General features: G+C 42.5%; 1 protein-coding gene across 1 annotated transcript in view; it reads right to left on the reverse strand.

Annotated features, from left to right (window-relative positions):
- Positions 1-24,381, reverse strand: part of HMCN1 (hemicentin 1) — a 162,945-nt gene that overhangs the window by 91,359 nt on the left and 47,205 nt on the right. Inside the window, exons 7-20 of the mRNA XM_063165448.1 lie at positions 24,077-24,197; positions 23,338-23,601; positions 22,936-23,080; positions 19,246-19,367; positions 14,161-14,436; positions 9,166-9,307; positions 8,645-8,772; positions 7,815-7,928; positions 7,011-7,169; positions 6,163-6,357; positions 5,384-5,482; positions 3,870-3,997; positions 2,096-2,240; positions 734-846 (exon numbers count right to left, since the gene is read on the reverse strand). Coding sequence (XP_063021518.1) covers positions 734-846; positions 2,096-2,240; positions 3,870-3,997; positions 5,384-5,482; positions 6,163-6,357; positions 7,011-7,169; positions 7,815-7,928; positions 8,645-8,772; positions 9,166-9,307; positions 14,161-14,436; positions 19,246-19,367; positions 22,936-23,080; positions 23,338-23,601; positions 24,077-24,197 — 2,151 coding nt within the window. The remainder of the gene's footprint in view (positions 1-733; positions 847-2,095; positions 2,241-3,869; positions 3,998-5,383; positions 5,483-6,162; positions 6,358-7,010; positions 7,170-7,814; positions 7,929-8,644; positions 8,773-9,165; positions 9,308-14,160; positions 14,437-19,245; positions 19,368-22,935; positions 23,081-23,337; positions 23,602-24,076; positions 24,198-24,381) is intronic.

Below are 24,381 nucleotides of genomic sequence, written 5' to 3' on the forward strand. Positions count from 1 at the left end.
TTGTCTGTAGTTGGATAAGTGATAAAATAAAGAAAAAGAAATCCTCCCATATTCTCCTCTCTATCAAACCAACAGTTTTTTTAACAGTTAACCATGTTGTATTCCTTCTTTGAAGCAAAGCTGTTCCCAAGGCCCCAATCAGTTACATCTGCACAACTTCTCAGATCCAAACCTTTCTTCACACCACATCATGTGAACTGTAACATACCCCAAATAACTGTTACTACCAGAAATTATCCTGTTTAAGAAGGAAAAAAACCCTAAAACTGGCTTTAAGACAAATCCATCAAAGGCTGAGGTCCTCCTCGGTGCACATCTTGTCAAGGCTATGACTGAAAAGTCATGGGTTAACCCCACAATGCCATTATTAAATACATGTTCCTCAGAGAAAAAAGTCAGAGCTCCACAAGAAAAATGAGCTCTCAGTCTGTGGCAGGCTGCCTAAAATCCAATTATCAACTCACAACAGGAACAGGAACAATTTCTAAAGTGTAAACCCCATAAAGATACAGCGATAACCTAAGCCCTGCCAAAGAATGGAACATTGAGCTGTGGCAGGACCACGGCCAAAAGTTCTGCTCTAAGAAACAAAAGCAGCTCTGAACAAACAGAGATTTCCAGGTCCCTCACAAGTGCAGTTTTGGGCCATGTTCTTCAAATATAGTTTTTATGGCAACTAAATTATGTGTTCAGCCCATTTTTCAGCATGATCAGCTCAAAGGTGAAGGGTTACCTTGGACCAGACAATGGATGGCTTGGGAACTCCACTTGCTTTGCAAGGCAGTGTCACTGGGATTCCTTCGATGGTGCTGAATATCTGCTGTCCGTGCTGAATGACAGGCACGACTAAAACACAGGCAAATATTAAAGACATGCAGAACACATTTCAACATGGAACAACTATTATGATAAAATCCTTATATTCAATTACTACTTCCTACTGGCAAGGAGGTTTGGGACCTTTTGGTCTCTTCTCCAACCCTAACAGGGACAAGGAGCCACTTTCCAGCCTTTCAGGACAGAATAAAACCCTGTTCACTACAGAGCCTGCCAGCCATAGGGTCATCACTGCATTATGTACAAGCAGTTTTAAACTAACTGCAGGTATTTCACTGACTGAAATTGTTTCAGAAAGGCTTTGTCACAATATCCTCTGATAACATTTTAGGCTTTGCTTCACAAAATCAGTAACAGGAAGACAACAAAAACCTGAATTCCCTCACTCAGTTGAGCTGCCTTTGAATTAACAGAAAAATAAGGTAGGATTTAAGGGTACAATACCAAAACCTAGATATTTCTAAACACATACAAAGATATTCCTTTTTGTTCTCAAGCTCTGAAACATCCAAGAAAATAGTGTTAACATAGAAGATATTATGAGTACTTGCCTGTACTAAAAATTTACAGTCATTCTTTACATAAAAGGAGGTTTCAGCATCTTCAGTGAAGCTCAAAATAAATCTCCCATGATTAATTTAACATGTGAGCAAATTTAACATGTGAGAAACTATGAAGTGATTGTAGCCTCACAAAGCTAGCACAAATATGCTCAGCTGAAATACAGATGGGTTGCCAAAATGCTAACACTTTGTCTTGCTGTCAGTGCAGTTTTTGGTATGCTTTAATTAAAGAGAAAAAAATTAGCAGGAGGAGAATGGGGATGACACCAAAAACAACAAACAAATTATGACTTTTGCCAAACTCATAATTCATTTCCTTTCATTCTAATTCTCCCATGAGCTGTGCTTCTTTACACCAGTTATGAAACATGCAGACAGCACTCCTCATGTGTTTCTAGCCAACTCCCATTTGCACCTGCTTGTTAATTAAACCAGATGAAGATTGCACAGCGCAGCCTCTGAACGAGGATCTTTTGTGAACACAAAATAGTTTTATTTGATTTTACTTGAAAAGGAGTCTTGATCACTGAGCCCCTCCCTGTGCAGAGGACCCAATCTCCCCCGTGTTCCTTTACAAAGCAGCATCATGACAGGAGAGGCGCCGTGGGCAGCCGTAAGTGCAGCGAAGCAGTGAAAGCCGCTGTGGTCAGCGCTGCCCCTCGAGCCCCGGGCTGCAAGGGCAGGCTGCTGCTCACCGAAGACGTGGACAGTGGTGGTGCTGTTGCTGGTGCCCGCCACGCTGCTGGCCATGCAGGTGTAATCCCCCCCGTCCTGCAGCCGAACCCGCTCCAGGTGCAGGCTGCCGTCGCTGCGCACGCTCACGTAGGGATTGGGAACCAGCTGCCAAAGGAGAGATGGAACCTTTCACTGGGAAATACTCCTGATACACCCTGGGATACAGTGTGGCTCTGCTTGGCTACGTCACATTGTTAAAAATTATGTGCTCCTGCAGAATTTTACTAGAGCTTTTCCTACTTTCCATTTTTAATACAAAACTAATTTTACTTAAGAGTTTAGTAGCACCTCGTATTTACTGCTGGAGTGAGAGTAAGAACTGCAAGAGACACTCTGCCACAGCATATCCTGTTCTGCCACTCCTGCTTTTAATGAAGCAAACCCAAATTTAGCTCAATTACTTCACTGTATTTTTATTGGTTATTCCAGTAATTGATAAGTGCAATGACTTGTTCTTCTTCCACAAGCAGACTATTTTCCTTTACAGTTATCAAAACCTTCTAACTTCCATATCCATCAAACAGATTGGCTCCGAAGCAAACCATTGTGCAAGAGAATTGTAACTTTCACCAAGGAGTAAGCCTTGAAGAGTTATATATCCTACAGCAACATCAAACACCCTGAGCTTGGCAGCACAGCCCTCCCTCATGAAGAGTTGTTAGAAAGCAAATCTGTTCCAGTCACACTCAGAAGCAGCTGAATTCTTCTCTAAATATAACTTACTCCAACACTTTCCTTGGAGCACAGCATTTCCCAGCAGTTTACAATGACAGGAAACCAGCACTACTAGAGAGAGGAATTAGCAACTCAACAAGGAGGATCCTGCCAGTATTTCTCACAGAGCTTTACAGCCTGTGCTCCTTGCACAGCCTAAGGAAAAGCCAGTGATTCCCAGAGACACCTAAACTGAGCTGGAAACCTGAACGGGGGTCAGGGAGCACCAGGTTCTGCTTTGTGACAATACATTAGGCATTTTGCTACAGTTTTTTAATTCCAGTTGTGTAGAAAGGGTTTTAGGGAGAAATTAGGAACAAAGATAAAAAACGGCTTCATAGGGTAAAGTCAGAAATTTTAGTATTAAAGAACTGAAGTTTCATTTACACAACCAATCCAGGTGTGGTGTCTACAGCATCTTTCTAGAATCTGTGAGTGATTTGGGCGGGAAGGGATCAAAAAGATCACCTAGCTGTGTCGACAGGAGATATAAACTGGCAATGGTATGTTCCCAAGGGGGAAAGAAAACACACTCATTCATGCTCTGAGTAGAGCACCACCAGGAAAGGAGGATATGGAACAGGGATACTGGTATTTAATTCAGCCCATCAGCAACAGGAAAAGGCAAGATGTTAAAACATCCTAAATCTACAGAAATTTTCTGGTACCTTTATTTTGAAAAACCCACTTTTGTCATTCCAGCCACTAGCATTCCCATATTCAGAGTCCAAGGCTGAAGTTCATGAGCTACAAAAATGCATAAAACTCCTTTGAAAGCAAACAAAATAGAAGATAAAAGAATAACTCACAAATACTTTGGTTCAAAGTTCTTTTCTAGACCTCCCCATCCCTCACTGCCATCTCCTATTCCTTGATCTGTACATCAGGGTCAGAAATTTCCTGGCACAGGCAGTGATCACATTAACTTTTGCAAATTAAACCAAGCTGTTATCATGCCTTCGGATGTCAGTTGTAGCTTTCTTCTGCCAATAAATCTTACAGGAAACAAAGTAGTCTTACCACCATATTGTTTTTAATCCACCTCCTCTCTGGAATGGGGTTCCCAGCAAGCAAAACACAAGGCAAAGTGAGCTGCTGGCCCTCAATGACATTGGCTGTGGCTGGGCTTGCTCCAATCAGAGGAGAGACTTGAACAAAAAGGAACAACAAGAAGAAATTACTAGGACTTCTTATATATTCATGTAAAATATTAAATTAAATCAGTATTAAATTGAAGATATGAGAAAAAACGAAACAAATGTAGGGGTAGCACAGGAGAGATGGGAAGCTGGGGAAATCCACAGTGATCCTTAGTCTAAGGAATGGGAGCAAATGGAAGATGCTGTTCAGCTGAAACTGGATCCAATCAAGGGTTTCCCTGTGAACTCTGGCACCAAGTTGATTTATCATTTTTCCTTACTTGGGCAAAATACCAAAGAACAGATGCAGTGGGTTTGGAGAGAACAAAAAGTAAGTTGCAATTTCCATTGGACATAAAATTGTGACGGATCAGAAGAGAGGTCACAGCCCAGCAGAAAACCTGCACATTCTGTGAAAAGCCAACAGCAAACATGACTGGGCACACGGCTGAGAAATTAAATTAAGTACTGGGCATTAAATAATACTTCTACACAGGTAAAAACATGTCTATCAAACCCTGCCAGTATTACTGGCTCTTACAGTAAGTCTGAAGCTAACAAATGGTTTCTTTGATGGCAGGGAGACTCTGTTCTTATCCTCATGCAAATGTACACATTCCATTGCACTATTTTTTTTTTTTTTTTTATTGCCAGATGTCAAACTGAGATAACAACCAAGCCTCTAGCAGCATGGATATTTGCAAGAGAGTAGGGTTAGATGGGATATTGGGAAGGAATTGTTCCCTGTGAGGGTGGGCAGGCCCTGGCACAGGGTGCCCAGAGCAGCTGTGGCTGCCCCTGGATCCCTGGCAGTGTCCAAGGCCAGGCTGGATGGGGCTTGGAGCAAGCTGGGACAGTGGAAGGTGTCCCTGCCCACGGCAGGGGATGGGACTGGATGGGCTTTAAGGTCCCTTTCAACTCAAACCACATTGTGGGATTCTGTGGTGAAGGCCAGATATTCATTGTCTTCTTGGATCACCAAGATTCCTTCCCACCTATCTCAACACTGACACAACTACATTCATTGCTGCCTTTATTTGTTTAAGATTAATTAAATGGCAGGAACCTCATCATTAGCATCCATCATTATAGTGATTTTTCATTCCTTAGTAAATTTACTTCAGAATAAGAAAAAATACACAGGATAAATCACTTCTCTAAGGTTCCAGCTAAAAGTGCAGGTGGAATTAATTCCAGTTAGTGCAGACATTCAAAAAAATGTTCTAACAAGCAAAATCCGCTGAAATAAATTACAATATTCCATTTCTAATTCAGTTTGTATGGATGACACATAAATACAGCACGCAGATAGGTCAGCATGTATGGACACAATCCCCAGGCATCCTGTCTGCTGCCCAAACCCCAACAGTTCCCACTGCCATGCACTGCTCTTACCCAGTCCTGTCACTGTGACTGTGGCTGGCCGGGACTGAATCCTCCCAAACTGGTTCTCAGCTTCACACACATAAGTCCCTTCATCACTGACCCACAGATCTACAGGGGAGAAAAGAGCTGACTGCAGGATTTGACATAATACTGCCCCTCCCGCTCCACATGGACACCGTGTCCCTGTCTCTCCCACCTTCAAACACTCAGTTTGAAACAGAGCACTCCTTTCCATCAGCCACCAAGTACCGAAGCAATGAAAATACAGAAAGGAATTAAAAGCTAATTAAGAAAACAGAATAATATTGCTCAGCATAAGAGTCACTGAAATGCTGCAAAATAATCAAAATTACAAAGCCACTTGCAAAGTTTTTATTATTACCCAAATTAGGACAGATCTAAAACACTGAGTTTGGAACCAGTTCTCTACCAAAAAAAAATCCAAAAAACCCCCACAACACAAAAGAAACCAACCACACCAAAACAAAACAAAATCCACCAAAAATGAAAGTTTGTGGCTCCTCAGGATCAGAGACTATAACCTATGTGTATTTCAACAAAGATTAATAATAAATTACATGAAGAGTGAAGCCAATGACTAAACACAACTCATAGCAAAATGAACTGCATGTCAACAGCACTGATGTCACTATCACAAACACAATCTGTGATAGAAATCCAGTCTCTTTACACAGCTAACTTAATGTAGTCATACAGTAAAACTTAAATGCCTTGCAAATGTCTTAGTTCCTCATGGAGTCTGCTCTTTTAACGTTGAGTCTACCTACTCTGGATGGCCAGAGCGCCCGTCCTGAGCTGGCTGCTGGGGCTGAGTGCGAAGGGCCGGGAGAAGAGGGGAGCCCCATCCAGCCTCCTCCACGAGACCCTGGGCTCAGGGTAGCCCTGCACGTAGCACGGCAGCGTCACGTTGGAGCCCAGATCCGCGGATTCGTCACCCGGCTCCTGCGTGAAAACGGGGGGAGCTGGGGAGAGAGCATACACAGAAAGTGAGCACTGTAACACAGCCATCCCTTTCTCTAGCACCACTGATGACCTCAATTTATGCCCCACTGTGCATAGGTTTTCTTCTAACATTCCCAACTCTAGAAACACTTTAAGTATCAGCGTTGCTAAATTCCTTGTCTTCTGCAAGCAGTGCCATGCGTTCAGAAAGCAGATGCGCCTGACAGGAACATTTAACAGGATGCAATGTGTCAGGCCACAGGCAGATGGAAAGAATTAGGAAAGGATGAGAGGGAGGGCTAAATTACTATAACCTCACAGAGTAACTCAAGTTTCTGTAATTAATTCTGTTTGAGAATTTTGTTAGGTTGAGGTTTTAACAGCTTCCTCCTCCTGTGCCTCTCTTCCTCCCCATAACGTCTTTACTTTGCAAAAGAAGTAAGACTGGGCTGGAAACAGATGGGTTTTAAGGTCCCTTCCAACCCAAACTATTCAATGATTTCAAGCTGGAGTCCAAATGGGACAAGGAAGCTGCTTAACCAACACCACCAAAAGGTGTTCCCAGCACACACACAGATCTGTTAGAAAGAACTGGGGAACCAAGGCACCACTCCCTGACCAGTACAGCAACTCAGCAATCTGAGTGTGCCCCATGCAGGTTTTAACTACTTACACCCAACGTCCAGAGTTATCTTGCCAGCAGCTCTCCCTGCCGCATTGGTGGCAACACACGTGTAGTCACCAGCATCCAGGTCTTGTGTTTCCTGGATCTTCAGAAGACCCCGGTGAGTATCAATAACGAGAAATGCTGATGCCCTCAACTCTAAGTCACCTAAGTCCAGATAGAAAAAAGGCAATATAACTGTTTACATCAAACGTATACCTATATTTATCAAAATTATCCCCACAAAACAGTGTCCAAGTTTAAGTTAGCTCATAACATAGCAGCTGTACAAGCTCAGCAGATGAGAACCCTGACTCCCACTCAGCTGAGAGGAAACGTTCATTACTACACTAAATACATCTTTTTTAAATTTATTGGTTCCACAAGGCAAAGACAAATCCAAGTATCTCTGGGCAGAGATCAGCAGTAGGACAGTGTGTCAGGCTGTACTTCTTCCCTAATTAGAGGCTACATGAAAACACAACAATAAGGGCTAGAGAAAAATATTTTGTGATTTTTGTAGCATAAAGCTGAATGTTTTTTGAAAGAACAAACCTTATGTAAGCAGGCAGGAGGCTCAGCTTTGTTTTACTATTATTATTAGTTATGCTACAGTGTGTTAATTCACCATATTTAAATAGAAGCAAGAATTTATGCCCTAGAGGTCAATGCCATTTCTTCTAGATTTAGAAAATTTCACAGGTCTGTCACTGGTTGAATACAACATAATGCTCTTGAGAGAAATGAAGTCACAGCAATTGTTTAAAATATTGCTGCTAAATAAATGACTCAATCACCAAGCAATGAGCACACCTTTAAACCATTTCACTTGAGGGGGTGGGATTCCAGTTGTTTTACACTCCATAACAGTCGTGTCTCCAAGACCAACCAGAATTTCACTCTGGACTACGGTCAATGTTGGGCCTTCTAAAAAGAAATGAGAGAAAAAAAAAAAGCTCTGCACCCAAAGTACAGGTAATTTTTAAGATATAAAGCATGAAAGACTCTAATTTTCTCTTGTTATATGGAAGAATGTTTGCATTAAAAGTCAAACAGACCATAAAGTGGAAGATAAACACTGGGAAACAAGGAAAAGTAAAGTCTGGTCCAGAGCACCTGAATCATATGCAAAATGTACATGAAATATAAGGACAAGATCAGAAAAGTTTCATCATGTAGAAAGTAGTAACATGAAATCATTCTCCTCCTTCAGGTAGATGCTGGTCATAAGATAGTTTAATACTCTGCTATCAATATTTTAATACAGTATTTTGATACAGAAACAAAATTTCATTTCTAAAGGACTCAGGGTTCCTAGTCTATCTCATAGTAAGACCCTATTTTAGGGTTTTTTTAACCTAAAAAGTTTTCTTTTAGGGTTTTGTTTTTTTTACCTAAAAAGTTTTCTTTTTAGAAAGAGCATCAAGCTCCAAATACTACCTTAACAATACTACTCAGGTTTGAACCAAAAGCAAAAAATACATTTGTATTTGTGAGCTGTTCAACATATCTTCTGAGGTTTCTGAAATTTCTACCAGAATGTTCTGCAGGGTTCTACTCATTTTAACAGCTCCTCCTCCCTGATGATGAATTAGTTTATTTTTTTAATTTTAATACATAGTTTTCCTCACTTTCTCACTTACCGATGTATGTGAGGATGGATGTCTGTTTCTCTGTCCCAGCTGAGTTACTTGCCAAACAACCATAAATTCCTGCATCTCTGGGAGTTGCCTTTCTTATGATTAAGGTGCCTTCTGGGGTCATTCTGTACCTGGGAACACACAAGGGACCAAGCAAAATGATTAGAAAGAACAATGGTTATATCCACATTCCAAGCAGCCACAGCAGAATGAGCAGATGGTTTATAAATAGGTGTTTCTGGGGTTTATTTCCCCGTCATAAACACTATTAGTACTATAATATCTAGTACTACATTTTGTGAAAAGTACATAAATTAATCTTGTAAAAAACCCTGGAAAATAGAACTAAAGTGTTTCTCTGTTAGAGATGAAGTAATACAATTAAAGAGTTATCGAAGCAAAGACTGAGGTACTGTTTCCAAAACTGACAGACTCCTGTTAAAGTAGTAGAATATGTTGGCACTATTCAAACCTTCTTTCTCACATATGATATTAAAATAAATGGAGACAACTTCAAGTCCCACCTGCTGGAGCCAATCATAAACATATCGTTGAGTGTCCACACAACTGTTGGCTTTGGGTAACCTGTGGCAGAACACCTGATGGACACTTCAGAACCTTCTGTAAAAGTCTGGTTCTTGGGTGAAATTACAAGCCTCGGAGGTTCTACCAAAAGAAATTAAAAACAGCATTTAAAAATGTCTTGTTAGAAAGCACAGGTTATGATAAGAACTTCATTGCCACTTTCAAATAGCCACATGGTGAGAAAGCAACTACTTGTTTCCACTGGCACAGTCCAAGTCTCAGACTAAAACACCTTTATAAAGGGGCATTAGGTCAGAATTCAGGCACTGGGCCTTCCTGAGATGGGGTTAAAAAGGCAGCAAAAGAGTCAACTTTGACAAACACCAGACAACAAGCAACATGGAAGGTGTCCCTGCCCATGGCAGGGGTCAGAACAAAATGAGCTTTAAGGTCCCTTCCAACACGCACCATTCTTTGATTCTATGAAATTTATTCAGACTACTGGACACTAAAACCCACAAACCTTCAGGTGGGTCAATTGTCAGAATGCAACCTGAGAGATAAAAATGAAAGTCACAATATATGTGCAGACACACAAGTGGAAGAGAATTGAAACTGCAGTGTTAAAAATTGTAAAGGATGTTATGGATTTCAGGGGTGTTTTCACTAGAAAACCAATTGAGGAACTCAATAGAATTCATTCATTTTTAACCCAGAGAGGTTATGGGTTAAAAATGAATGAATTCTCCCCATCCCTCAAGTGTCCAAGACCAGCTTAGACAGGGCTTGGAGCAACCTGGGATAGGACAAAGTGCCCATGGCAGAGGGTGGCACTGAATGGGCTTTAAGGTGTCTCCAACACAAACAATTCTGTGATTCCATAATTCTTAGACAGATTTCCTCAGTAAAAAAAACACCAAAGCAGTTCACTTGGGCAACAGACACTTTCTATGGTAAGTATGACTTTGTCTTACAGTGGCAAGAAGATCCACACCCGTGGATAACGTTAGCTGAGCCCAGTGAAACTGGCTGTTACAAAATAAGTACTACCATTCTTCATCTTTGGAGCTTTGTCTTTTGCTCAGCTCTCTGTATTTATGAATTCCTGGACAAACCACAGGACAAAAGCCTAAGTCCAACTGGCTGAACACATGGAACCCAGAGGTACCTCACATGTAGGGCTGCTTTGCACAGCCCTTCTTTCTTTGTTCCAGTGGGAATTACCCCATCATACTGGCCATGAGGACACTTGACACATTTCAGTGGCTGCTAAGGAGCAGTGTGTGCAAGAGCCAGCACACAGCACGAGTGGGCAGGAAGGGACCAGAAAGGGTTCCATGTTACAGAACTGTCCCCCAGTGATTCATGATGTGCACAGCTGGCTCAGCTATTTTTATTTGGTTTGACATGCTGCCAAGAGATGCTGGGGGTATTCTGCATGCTCTGGTCACAGGAAGATCTTCTCTCCTTTTGGGATTAGAAACTGGCTCTGATGGCAATTACACATCAGGCTTTGGCAACACACTACTGTCCATGTACTGTCCAGTATTTTCACATGGTATTAACAGGTAAGCAGAGCAGGAAAGAAAGTTTAACTTGTATTACATTTGTAATAAAATTATTAGAAAAAAGTCAATATACACAGCTGTAATAATCAAGATATTGACTAAGATCAGTGAGGCCCCATTTGCCCATCTTGTCTTCTTGCCCAAATGCCAGGGATCAGGCAGGCACACAGAAGGGCTTTCTTATATGTCAGGTACCTTTAATTTCCTTTGTTTTGTTCTCTGTATCTCAGAGGTGAAGATTTGTAGATAAAAGGAGAAGCACAAGCTCATTGCAGTGCCCATCTCATTCAAGGCTGCACAATGAAACCTTTTAAACAACACAGATCATGTGTAAAGTTTCTCAAGAGACCCCACCTACAGAGCTGCCTCCAGCTCTGGGCCTCCAACACCAGAAGGACATGGAGCTGATGGAGCAGCTCCAGAGGAGGCCATGGAGATGCTCCCAGGGCTGGAGCCCTCTGCTCTGAAGCCAGCCTGAGAGAGCTGGGGGTGCTCACCTGGAGAAGGCAAGCCTCCAGGGAGACCTCGAGCCCCTTCCAGTACCTGAAGAGGCTCCAGGAGAGCTGGAGAGGGACTTGGGACAAGGGCCTGGAGGGACAGACACAGGGAATGGCTTCCCACTGTCGGAAGGCAGGGTAAGATGTGATACTGGGAAGGAATTGTTCTCTGTGAGGGTGGGGAGGGCCAATTTCAGTGTGTTTAAAAATCTCAGAGCAGTATAACCAGTTCCTCTCTGCCCATTATCACAGTGTGCATCCACAGATCTAAGTATCAGTTAGAGAGAGATCTGAAAGACCAGGATGTTTATTTCTGTATTGTATCTTTTCAGAGAAAGGAGCAGAAAAATTTTCCATTGGGAAAATGTAATCTATTGCCAGCTTTTCCAATGGCTGCATACAGAAGCTGAATGGTATCTGAAAGGTTTGCAAGTAATGTTACTTGTGATCATTTTAATTTGCCTGGAAAAAAATTATTTCCATCAGATTTCTGGGGGTACTCAGCGTGTGATTGTTATGTACAGCTTGCAGTGCTTGTGAGGGCCCGGAGTAGTTTTCAAAAAACAGTTTTTATTTGGCAGTAAAGAGTAAAGGGTGGCCAGAGGTAAGAGCTACAGCTTTATGGCTTGTCATTATTAACATCCCAGAGAGGGAAATTTGAAGTCTGGTTAATTGATGGAGATGGGTCCGTGCTCTGTGTAGTTCTAAGTAATTCAGAATGTCAAATTAAATTCATCCTGAAGCCCTTTATTATTGTTGGACCAGCTCCATGTAGATCTCTGAAATTCAGATCATAGGAGAATAAACACTGCTTTCATCCCCATTTTCTCTCTGGGGTGATTTAAGGCAGAGAACAAATACTGGTGGCTCTAAAAATAACCCAGCATCTGCTTTTCCTGCTGAAGGGGGTTGTAGTAAACCCTTGTTTTGAAAGCGCTGGGTTTGATGTTGCTGTTTCTGAAATGCAACGTTGATGTGCCTCCTGTGCCAGCATCTATGCAAGTACAGCCTGGAGCCTTCATGGGGCTGACTTTGTGCCCCAGTTGTGTGCTCTGTGCTCAGGAGAACACACTGTCCCCATCTCTCACTGCTCCCCACGACCAGGACACAGGTAGGGCACAGCCCTGTGTGAAACTTGGGCCTCTCTGTAGGCTGGGGGTGCTACCCAGAGCACTCTGGAAGGTCCTGGAATGCAGTTTGATAAAGCCCATTGAGTGCTAGGACCACAAAGTATGTGCTCAAATTTGGAGTTGTGCAAGAGTGGCTATGTAGCGTGAGTTGCTCAAGTCCTCTCATCAGACTGGTCTTGTATGGAAACATAAATGAATTTATGAGGGGATTCCTTACTTTTTCAGGTGCCTAGAGGACTATGTTGCAGCTTGATGGAAATCATTTTTTCCAGGCAAATTAAAATGATCACAAGTAACAGTACTTGCAAGCCCTTCAGATACCATTCAGTTTCTGTATGCAGCCATTGGGAAAGCTGGCAGTAGATCACTTTTTCCAAACAAAAGAGGCAGGCACTACTGCAGAAAGCTGAATTCAGCCGCAGCTTAGTGCTTCCTATGTATTTACTCTGTTCTAAGCATCCTTTACGAAAAATATGGAAAACTCCACTCGGACTCTCAGCTATGGCTGTCTGAGCTGCCCAAGAGGGTTCTCTCCAACATGCTTGAAAGCTGTTAGCACTACCAGGACCAGCCAAAATGTAATTCCCAAACATTTGATACAAACATTCCACATATATAAAGGATTTGAAACTTGATATTCTGTTGTGACAGCAGTAAAACTCTGTTAGATTTACTAGAAAAAAACACCAGAAGCAATTTCGTCAATGTATTAAAGCTCCCAGCTGAGCTACAGACGTTAGGGAGGAAAACCTAAATCCCAGGAAGAGAAGAATGAGGGAGAACATTTCTCTTGATGCCTCTGACATGCTTGAATGAGTGTCTTGATGGAAAAATACCGTACTAAAAATTCAAAACTAGGTTTTCCAAATGCATGGGGGTTGAGGTTTTTTCATTACTTTTTTCCTTTCAGCTTGGTTAAAGATTTAGGTTAGAGAAATCTAAATTAGTTAGAAATTAGGTTGAAACTCTGCTGTAGCAATCTAAGGGTAATTTAAACAGATATTGAAAAACCACACTTCATTCTGCTGTATTTTGTACTAGACCCTGCCCAAGTGGTTCTACTAGGTACCTACACAAGGTATTCTACCTCGGTAACCAATATAGGAAAAACAACATCCCTTTAATAACTTTTACAACTCCGCCTTCAACCTCTGTTTTGGAGCACCTCAGGTCAAGCTATTCCATTCAAAACTGTTTTTTTACATAATTCTAAGTTTTCCATTAGCTAACAAATTACTACAATTCTAGCAGAAAAGTTAATTAACGATGGCACCCCCTCCGCATAGAACATGGCCCAGCAGCATCGCAAGCAGAAATCTGTTGGAACCACCTAAAAGTGACAGTAAGATTTTGAGTTCTGTCACTCCTCACCCATAGACAGGCACCAAAGAACCAAGGTTCAAATCTCCACACAATCAAGGCAAATAGAAAAAAAAGATCCTGCAGTGCTTCAAACTCTTAAAAATACTTGGTCCAATACCAATTATTGCATTTATACATATTTGTTCCTGGTATACAGCAAAAGCCCAGACCTAGATTTGTTTGGTCTCGCTCATGCTGCCTTTTTTAGTTCTGACTGATTTTTATGAAATCACACAATGGTTTTGGTTGGAAGGGATATTAAAGCCCCTCTCATTCCACCTCCTGCCATGGGCTAGGACACGTTCCACCATCCCAGGTCACTCTGAGTTCCGTCCAGCCTCGGACACTTGCAGATATGGGCCTGTCCAAGGCTGTGTGCAGTCTGTTCCAAAGGGAGCCCTGCCAAGTGAGCCACGTGCGCGGTATCCCATCCTTACCTTGCACGGTGAGGAAGACAGATGCCGTGGCAGATCCGCCCTCGTTGGCAGCAGTGCAGCTGTAGCTGCCCGCGTCCGAGAGCCGGGCGGGCCTCAGCTCCAGGGACAGGTTGGCCAGGACGCGGAGGCGCAGCGGGTCCTGCAGGCGCGCGTCGCGCCCGTGCCGCTGCCAGGTGAGGTTGTAGGGCCCTGCGCTCAGCACCAGGCAGCTCAGCACCGCCCCGGCCCCGGGCAGCACTGTCACGTTGGCGGGCACCTGCAGCACGGGCGGGGGCTCTGCGGGAACGAGAGCAACAGAGTTAGAGACATTTCAGCAACCGGGGCATTCACATTCTCTGAAAAAATCCCTTCGCCCAGGATTTTTCTCCTGTGAAGCTGAGAGGCCTCAGAGAAAAAGGAAAACAATTCTTATCTCATTTGCTGCGCCTGTGTTGCTCACAAGTGGAACGTATTGCAGGAGACTGTCTACCTGAAGGGAATTGATAATCGGGTTCTGGTGTGAGTTGTTTTGACTCATTGGCCAATTACAGCCAAGCTGTGTTGAGACTCTGGAAAGAGTCACGAGTTTTCATTATTATCTTTCTAGCATTGAGTAAGTATCCTTTCATTATTCTTTAGTATAGTCTACTATTCTTTAATATAATATAGTACTATAAAGTAATAAATGAGCCTTCTGAGAACATGAAGTCAGGGGCATCATTCCTGCCTTCGTCGGGGCATTCCCAGCAAATACAATGAGTGACCTTTCAGCATTTGCACATTCCTGATGAACAACTCTAGGCACACTACAGAACAAAAAAACATTAGTATTTAAATATTAAAATATTTATCTATTATGTTAGGTGTCAAATAATTTAATGAATTGAGTTAATTAATAATTCTGGCTTAATATTTGGTTTCATCTCACATTCTGAAGCCACAAATAGAACCCAGGACAGCAGCCTCATTCTCTGATGCTCAGCTACCTGCCAGGAGCTCACATCATAAGGACACAACTTGGTCTAGATCCAAACTACCACATCCTGTAGGATGGAAAAATCACATCCTGTATGAGAAGGGGCAGCTCTGTGTTTTTTGAGCACAGCCAACAAGGGATCATTGTCACAGCAACAGGAGGGAGGGAGACAGGACCAACACAGGCCTCCGAGTCTGATCTCTGCCCCTGGTGGCATCTGAGCTGTGCAGATTTTTACAGGTTGTATATGGAAAAAAAATACGTTAGTAGGAAATTCTTCCAGCAGCAACAACAGAACCAAGTTAACACCATTAGTGAGCTCTTTTCAGGATGGATTCTATACAAAAATGTGGAAGGAGAAAGCATCCATACTCTGATTAAGGACATCATGAAATAGGGTAACAAAAGGGGAGGTAATAAACAGTACACACAGAGACAGACAGCAGACACAATGCCAACAGCCACTCCTCCTCATGCTGACTGAAGGGCACCAAAAGCTACCAGCACCACTGCACAGAGGGGCCAGCCCAGGCTGTGCAGCTGGTAAGGACACAAACCCGAGGTCCCTGCTATGGTGGGGGCGAGAGGCAGCTGGCAAACTCATGAAGCAACATACAGGGAAGTGAATCAGAGAGGAGAAAAGGGAGGAATAGGCAAGGAAGGAGCATAAAAGGGGCCTGTCCCCTGTAAAGCACCACCAGCCAGCGCACTGTCTGCCCCAGCCCTTGTCCCCTCTCACTAGTAAATCCCTTCTTTAAGTCTCCCAGGGTAACCTCATTCCCTGTCCCTTCTCTGTATCCCTGCAAATACTAAGTGCCAGCTACTGGGGGACTGGTGGGAGTAGACTGGGTGCCAGCTGCTGGAGTCAGACCAGGGGTTTAGGAACCCCATGTCAGTGGCACCACCCCTGGGGGCCTGGGGTCCCAGCCCCCGCTCTTGGAGCCCACAGTGACCTCAGGCAGTGCTGTGCTGCTGCACACCAGGTGTCCCTGGGCACATGGGATGAGCTCTGGCAGCCAGGGAGGAGGAATTCCTGCAGCTATGTGCAATATCCTTCAACTCTCACTTCCACTCAAATCTCTGGGAATTTTGTTATCGTCTCCTGTACATGTTTTATGCTGTAACTCCCAGTATTTGTTATCTCCTTTCTACCTGACCCATCTGTGCAGCTCTATCATGTTCCCAGAAAAAAGCAGATGCACTAATACTCCACTGAAATTGAATTTTGAAATCACATATGGTTAAAATAGCAGCAGTCATTCTGCCCCTCGAGATATTACTGATCAAGGAGGCAACATTTCAAGAAAGAAAATAAATTATTTATGACTTTATGCATTCCCATTAAAAATATCACATGTATTCCATTTGGTTTTCCCCAGACTGGTTCTTGAACAAAGAAAACTGTAATAAATAATACTTTGAGAGGGATGCTTGTACAGAAATGAGACAGCTGTAACAGCAAGACCAAATCTTTATCAGTACACACTAAAACACAACTATCCTAAAAAAGCAAGGATAACAAGAAATTAAAAAAAAATCTGTATTTATTAAGGGTTAAAGTTACTCCTAAGCCCTGAACCAGCAATAAATCCTCCTCCTCAAGGTCTCCAGGGGGGTCTCAGATGAGGTTCACAAGCTCAGGGCTGGATCCCTGCACAGCACTGTGTGCTGGGTCTGCAGCTCTGCCTCCCTACAAACAAATCACCCCATTGGCAATCACCCCATTGCCAAATCCAATGACTTTAACCCTTGCAGAGGACAGTCAGGGAAAGCTATACTTGCTTACTGAATGGAGTTTCTCCCCTGTACTTGTGGGTTTGGGAGAAACAATAAATCTTCTGCTTTCCACAGGCTTATGATCAAATATGTTACCTAAACTCAGGAGAGAGAGATGAGGCCAGTACAGGACTGGAATACTCATCTTTTGAGTGCCAGTCTAGAGGGACAACACAAGTTTTGGACTACCCCAGGCACTGCCCACAGCAGTGCTCACACTGAGCCTTCCCCCAGCACTTCTTGGCCCTTCAGTTAGGGTGCTGCACAGGCTAACGAGCCGTTTGACATTTTAAAGATTTAATAGGAGTAAGAGTCAAACTCAAGTGCTTGCTTTCTGTGAAATGAGAAAATGTTGGCACAGCTCCAATACCTTTCACACAACAGTTGCCAGAATGGATTATCTGTGCTATACTGTCTGTCAGCTGGGTAAACCAAGAACACTTGAAAAGATTGTTTACTTTGCTTCAAGAAGAAATTTCAAGTAATTTTCTTGCAAATATTTGTACACAAGGATTTCAAAGCATCTCCCTCCCATTAATCCTCTGCAGGGCTCTGAACAGAACAAACTGTCATGTTTACAGAGTGACTCAGTTCCAGGCTATCTCTTGTGCTTTGTAAACAAGGGGATATGGGATTTTCCCCCTTATTACTCTTGGCTTTCATGTGCTACCAACATCACAAAAAAAAGGGTCAAGATTCTCCTTCACGTTTCTTTTTGATGAAGAGAATATGGAAGTTGCAACTTCCAGACTGAGAATCTTTATGCCCACAACTGCTTGCCCTCTAAGCCATGGTTTGAAACAAGCATCTGGGAATATCCTTTCTGCTTGATTTTTGTGGCTAAAATATAAACTAGTGCTCTAGAACCAAGACTTGGGTTAGGACAGATGTTACTGTTCCTTCTACTCACTACTTCATGTGAATAAAAGGATGTTCCTCCCCTCAAATGCATCCTTTGGTCTAAGAGGACTCTTTCTCTCCAAACTTTGCCTTGCATAAAATCAATGCTATCACACTGGTTTCTTAGAATTTGCTCATAGTACAATGAAAGGAACACCTTTGCCTGGAAAAGGGAAGGTGAAGGGTTATGGAGCCACCCTCTTCAGCTACTGAGAGGGTTGTTTTAGGGAATACACAATGAGAGTGTTCTCAGGGCACAGGAGAGGGGAAAAAAAAGATGATAGTCTTTCTTCATAACATGCAGCAGGGGAAATTCCAATCAGATATACAAAATATTTTCCTAGTGGGGGTAGTTAAGCACTGAAGGCTGCCCACGAACTTGTGAAATCTCCACCCTTGGGGACATTCAAAGATTGATTGGACAAGTTCCTGAAAAACATAATCAAGCCTGGAAGCTAATTCCCTTTGAGCTGTGAATTGGACTAGATGACTTCTAAAGGTGCCTCCAGCCTGAATTGTTTTGTGATTCTGTGATTCATAATCCACCTGCAGTGGCTACCTGGAGTAGCTACTGCAAGAGATAAGAGGCAAGACAACTTTAATTTCAAGCCCTTAAATGAAACCCTGAGTTGAAAATGTTGTTCTGAGTTCTCCCTCCCTGTCACAGATTATCTCCTCCAGTGTTTTTCCAGCTCACCAGCAACAGTTTTCACTTGCTCCAAGACTCATATCTGATCAACACCAACACAAGGCTGTATAGAATTGATTTTTACTACAAATCAGAAATTATTTTTCCCTCTCACTCTGTCTACACTGCAACTGAAAAATTAAGTGACAAAATTTGCTATAGTATGGGCAGGGGTCTCATCCATCCACCCACAGACAGAAATAAGCATACTGTTTATTCAAAATTATCTTTGTGATAAGCCCTACTTTTTACCTCGTTCATTTTACTTCCTCACATTTATTACCTCTTTTAAGAAATTCAAGATAATAGATGAGATTTCCAACAATTTACCGAATTTTGTATTGTAAAAAAGCAAAAATCTGAACACAAGTTTCTTACTTCCTTGTCTATCAGATAACAGATACATACATTGACATTTTAAAGATTTAATACATACAATCATACATACATACAACCAAGTCAACATATAATTGCTACAAAGTGAAATAAAAACAAGAACAGTTGAAATCTAAGATTAAGGTTTTGGATTCTACAGGTCAGATCTATTCTGCAAGTCCAACTGATAGAAGGAACTAAAACAAAACCAAATTTAATATTTAAAACAGGTTTGTTGAATAAACCTCAGCTCACTTGTGGACACGGGTAAGGAAAAAACACAGTAATTAAAAATACATTTAAAACTGGGAATGTATTATATTCAGCCCTCTGTGCCTTTCTTAGGTGTTGTACCCAAGCCACCCACCCCAGAAGGGCGGCTGGGACGCACCTGACACGTCAAGGAACGTCTGCGCGCGTCCTGTCCCCGCAGTGCTGCTGGCCACGCACTCATAGAAGCCCTCGTCGGACACGGACACCTGGGCAATGTCCCAGCTCATGCTGGATGACTCTCTGCAGGAGAAAAGGGCACCCACTGAATCCCTCAAGGAACCAAGACTTGCACCAGCTTGGTTTCCTGACTGCAGGCATAAGAGAGTTTCACAATCACCAAGAGGCATGACAGATCTTCTGATGAATCAAATTGGACGTCACTTTATGGATGGCATTTTCTCCTAAGATTTTGCAGAATGTCCCACTTGCACATCAAAAACTAAACCTTTAACAAGTCAGCAGTTGTCACACAATACCCAAATGCAGTGTATTTGCTGTCATTCCCTCAGCTGCTTGTGCTCTGTTATATTTACCACCTGAGATGACACATTCCCTGAAGCCAGCAAGTTTCTGTGCAGAACCAGTGTGTGGTACCAAACCCATGCCTCTTACCAGCAAAGGCAACAAGGTCTCATCCTCCCACTTGAGCTTCCCAAACTCACAGGTACAGCAATCCAGAGAAGCACTGCAGGTACTATCTAGATCCCAGCAAGGCCAAGGCTGCTGGGCAGTAACACCATGTTGGTATCACACACAATGTGAAAGCAAGAAGGGAATAAAATTGTAGCTATGTAGGCTGCTTACATGTGCTTCAAAACAAACATTTTCAGTCTCTCATGATATAAAACCACATTTTATAAACTTCTGGTGCTGCAGACACACAGAGGACAACATAAATGAGCAAACCAGTGGTTCTGCACTATCCCAGTGCTCCCCATGGCCTGTTGCTATGGCACACAAACAAAACTGATAAGCACCAAAATATCTGTGAGAGCTTTGGCAAGTAATTGCCACATTACAGGAAAACACTACATTAATGACCCCTTTGTTTGTCTGAATAGATTGATTTATCAGCCCTTAAAGGATACAGAAGGAACAACAGACTTGGAATATGCATGGAAGGTCAATGCTGTAGCACCATGAGACAGACAATCCAACCACACCACAAATGAAAACAGTCTACAGTGACCTTAAATGGCTTTCTACTTGTTCCCTCTTACTTCATACTTACTCTAGATAACCTAATATATCATACTTCAAATCTATGACATTTCCCACTGCAATGCTGGCACATGGACATGGCAGCAATTGCCAGCACTAAAGAATAAGGTGGTGTTTCTTCCAAATAATGAGTGAGAAACTCCTTTATTTCGTGGAAAGTATGTTAAAAGTGAGGTTAGGCAATCCTGTTCTGCTTCCTTCCTGACTTGTGCTACATGCCAGATGTCAAACGTGGAAGCCTTGAGAACAGAAGCACAAAGGGAAATGTGCCCAGGGGCATGGAACAGCTTGGCAAAACAAAGACCTGTGGTGGACTATTAAAGAAAAATTTAGAAATCAAACCAACACTGGCAGCAAGGACTAACATAGCTCAGGGCATTTGCTCCACACACGGGCACTGGGTGAGGAGCTGTAACTGCACACAAATCACAGCACATGTCATGGGATAATTCAGTACCTTCCAGCACCACTGCTATCTACCAAATTCATTTTACTGTACATGTAATCTGCTGACTGGGCTGTTTGTGTGGGCAGCTGGGCACCTACAAACACTCAAACTCCCCAGCCCAAATGAACCCCTGGCTCTCAGTCATGCAAAGAGCACGGTGGTGCTTGGGTTGTGTCAGACCTCACCTCCTGGACACCCCGACCATGCTGCTCCAGACCCAGCTGGGAGCTCACAGGCAGAAATGAAATCTATAATATCACTTCCTAGCACATGGTTTGGAGGGATATATTCTGCATAGTTTACTAGACTTGAATAGGAACCACAAATAGCAGTTGATTATCAGTGAATTTTTTAATTATCATGATTGGTATTTTGATTAACTACATTAATTGCCTTCCTTGTCAGAATTTAATGTCTTATTTTTGCTGGTTCTAATCTCTGCAGGATTGGTGGGATCTGCTATTTCTAATTCAGAATGGACTGCTCAGCTCCCACTGCCCACTGGAATGAGGTGCTCAACTACTGCTCTTGACCTCCTTTATCAGGCTGGTAAAAAGTTCACTGGGGTATTGAGCAAAACACAAATTTTCTTACTACGGTACCACAGGATGCAGAAATGTAGAAAGACAAAACTGTTAGAACTTGACAAAAATTTGTTCTTCCTAACCCGTGTTCTTAATTTAAAATTATGAATTATTACTGGAGCTGATAGTACCTCTGGAAATAAAATAAAAAAAATAATTCAGATTTCAAAGTCTGTTCTCCTAATGAACCTTGAGCCTGTAGTCATTCTAAGGGTATTTTCACACAGACAACTGTCACAATAGAAATACAATATTCAACTCATAAACCATTTAGGTTTTAAAATAAATATTAAAACAGTTGAGTGAAGACATCTCAACACCAAAACAAAACTCATTCAATGCAGAGGAATACCACAGTTCAAATCTGCACTGAACAAATCCTGCTGGACAAACCCTGCCTGGAACTTCACTACAAATACGAGGCAAACAAGCCAAGCTGAATTAGATCCTATTTAACTGTGACTAACAATACCTGGCTTGAGATATGTTTTGTTAAATTAAATTGGACGATGTGTTCATTCATCCGCTCTGTAACAGTAAAAAGAAAACTGTGGCCGAATCAGCGGTGCTGGATGTGTGAAGAACAAGGAGAAGTGTGGGGTTTGATACCTAAGGAATGGAAAACATTACTCAGCAGCCCAAGTATGCGCTGTGCTGGGGCTGACTGGGTGTCAGTGGCACCTCATTAAAACCCAAACCACACCAAGCTGCAGCATTTCCCACTGCCAGCAGTGCACAAGGGAGCTGCAGGATGTGCTCACTTGGGTATGCTGTACCTGCTGGGGAATGCAGAGTTTAGCCTACAGTCTGCTCCTGAGGTGCTCTGGGCTGCACAGGAGGCTGCTGACAGTGTTTCCTAGGGCACCCTTCCCTTTTGGTTTTAACAAACAGAATCAAAAGGAGCACTTTATGAGTATTTTAACTAATTAACCTTTTCTTTATTATTATTCTCTCACCCTACAAAGAAAGAGCAAACAATTATTTTTCTATACAGAAATCTGAAGAGCCTTCTGGTATATCCCACATAAATTTTGCTATTTTGAGAGATTTTCTGAAGATGAAGGTTTCTAGGGCAAGTCATAGGACATACTTCTAGGGCCTCCATGAAAGGCATTAAAAATCAAACAAATTAATGTATGCCCAGTCATCTACATATCACTGGGGCCAGAGTGAGGGGTGTGTTTAATAAACAAAGCTAGTTACCAATTTTGCATAATATTTAAAAATATAAATTAAAACCATTTGCCTTCTAGACTTTTAGATCCAGTTTATCATAACTTCAGAGCACACATTTGAGGGGAATTTAGGCCAGAACCTTATAAATCCCATCACACGCAGAGTGTACATCCTCCTCTATACATCATATATAGATATATCTCTCTGTATATAAATATTATCAATATCTCCATAAAATACAGCTTTCCTGATGAAGAGCACCAAAAATAATAGACTAGAAGCAGCAGGATGTAGACAGCACATAGCAGTAAAAAATAATAGAATTCATAAGCTATAAATAGGAAATGAAGCAGCATTGTGAAAAAAGGTCACTACTTACTTGAAGAACTGATCCACTCCCAGTTTGACTCCATTTTTAGTAAATCTCTGAGTAAAAGGTATAAGGCTGTCAACGTGGCAAGGAACAGAGCCTGGCTGTAAATAATATCCTGGAGTCTTCATGGGCATTGTAACTTTGGGGGCATCTGAAGAAAGAAAACATTCCCCAGAAAGTATATTAACAGCTACTCACACACATGCCATCCTTTCCTTTTGTTAAAAGGAAGCTCAATTTCTGATAAATCTCCACTTAGTGGGTATTGACCATTATGAACTAGAGACACAACTTTGGAAGGGAACAGCACAGAAAGTACTTGCATAAGTTATAAAAGCATACAAGACCTCAATTTCAACTGACACAGATGAGACAAATGAACAGTCAATTCAAGTTAAAGTCACTTACCAGGAATAATACTAGAAAACAAAACACTTGAAACTCTCTGAAAAAGATAACCATCCTTGTCATAGCCCGTAATTTTAACAAAAAAAGCTTCATCTGGTGGAATGAAGTCAGAAATATTCCATAGTCCATAGGGCTTTCTGTCAGGATAGTATCTCACAGGCAAGGTCTTAAGGAGCTCCCCTGTAATACTCAGAAGTTCCAGACGGTCTACTCTAGCTGGAAGCAGGATCCCTGTGGTATTCAGCAGCATGAAGGTAGGAATCCCTAGAAAAACAGAAACACACTATTTTAAGTGCTAAAGAAAACAGATAATTAAAACATGAAAGACTAAATTCCATCTGCATGGCTCACTACCCCATGAATGCAGCATTCAGCTCCAGCCTTTACCTACTGAGTAGGGAAAGACTAAATTGTGCTCAGCTGAGCTCTGCTTATTAGCCATGAGGAGACACAGCTGGGGAGAGTTTAAATTACTGATTTCCAACAGGTGTTTCTGAAAAAGCAGCTTCTTTATTAACTCCCCACCATGCCTCTAGGTCAAAGCCTTTTTCAGAAGCTCCAAAAATAACAGAAACAGCACTGGATTCTGAGGTATAGTTAAGAATATCTGTATTTATGTCACACAAAGCCCCTTCCCAGGAACCAACCCACAGCATTCCCAGAATTATCACAAAGCTCATCATAGAGCTGTACTCGATTCTGGGGGCCTGAAGGTATTTAACATGAAGTGGAAACAAACCTTGCACTGGCCTGCTGGATGTTTTCTTGAAGTCCAGGGTGGGCTTTCTGGAGAAGCCAGCCCTGAAGTCGATGGTGCTGAGCCCCGTGATGCGCACAGAGTGCCTCCCGCTGCTCGAGGTCTGCAAAACAGGCAGCACATGGAACCAGCACTGCAGGCACTGCACACAGCTGAGCCAGCCCTGAGCTCAGGGACTGGCTCCAGCATGGCTCACAGCAGCACAGCCTTATGGCTAAGTGGTAAGGAAAAGCACCTTGAAAAAAGCTTTGCTTTCACACCCAGCCCTACAACTGTGGTGTCAGCAA

The sequence above is a fragment of the Melospiza melodia genome, chromosome 11, assembly GCF_035770615.1.
Source record: "Melospiza melodia melodia isolate bMelMel2 chromosome 11, bMelMel2.pri, whole genome shotgun sequence".
Lineage (NCBI taxonomy): Eukaryota > Metazoa > Chordata > Aves > Passeriformes > Passerellidae > Melospiza > Melospiza melodia.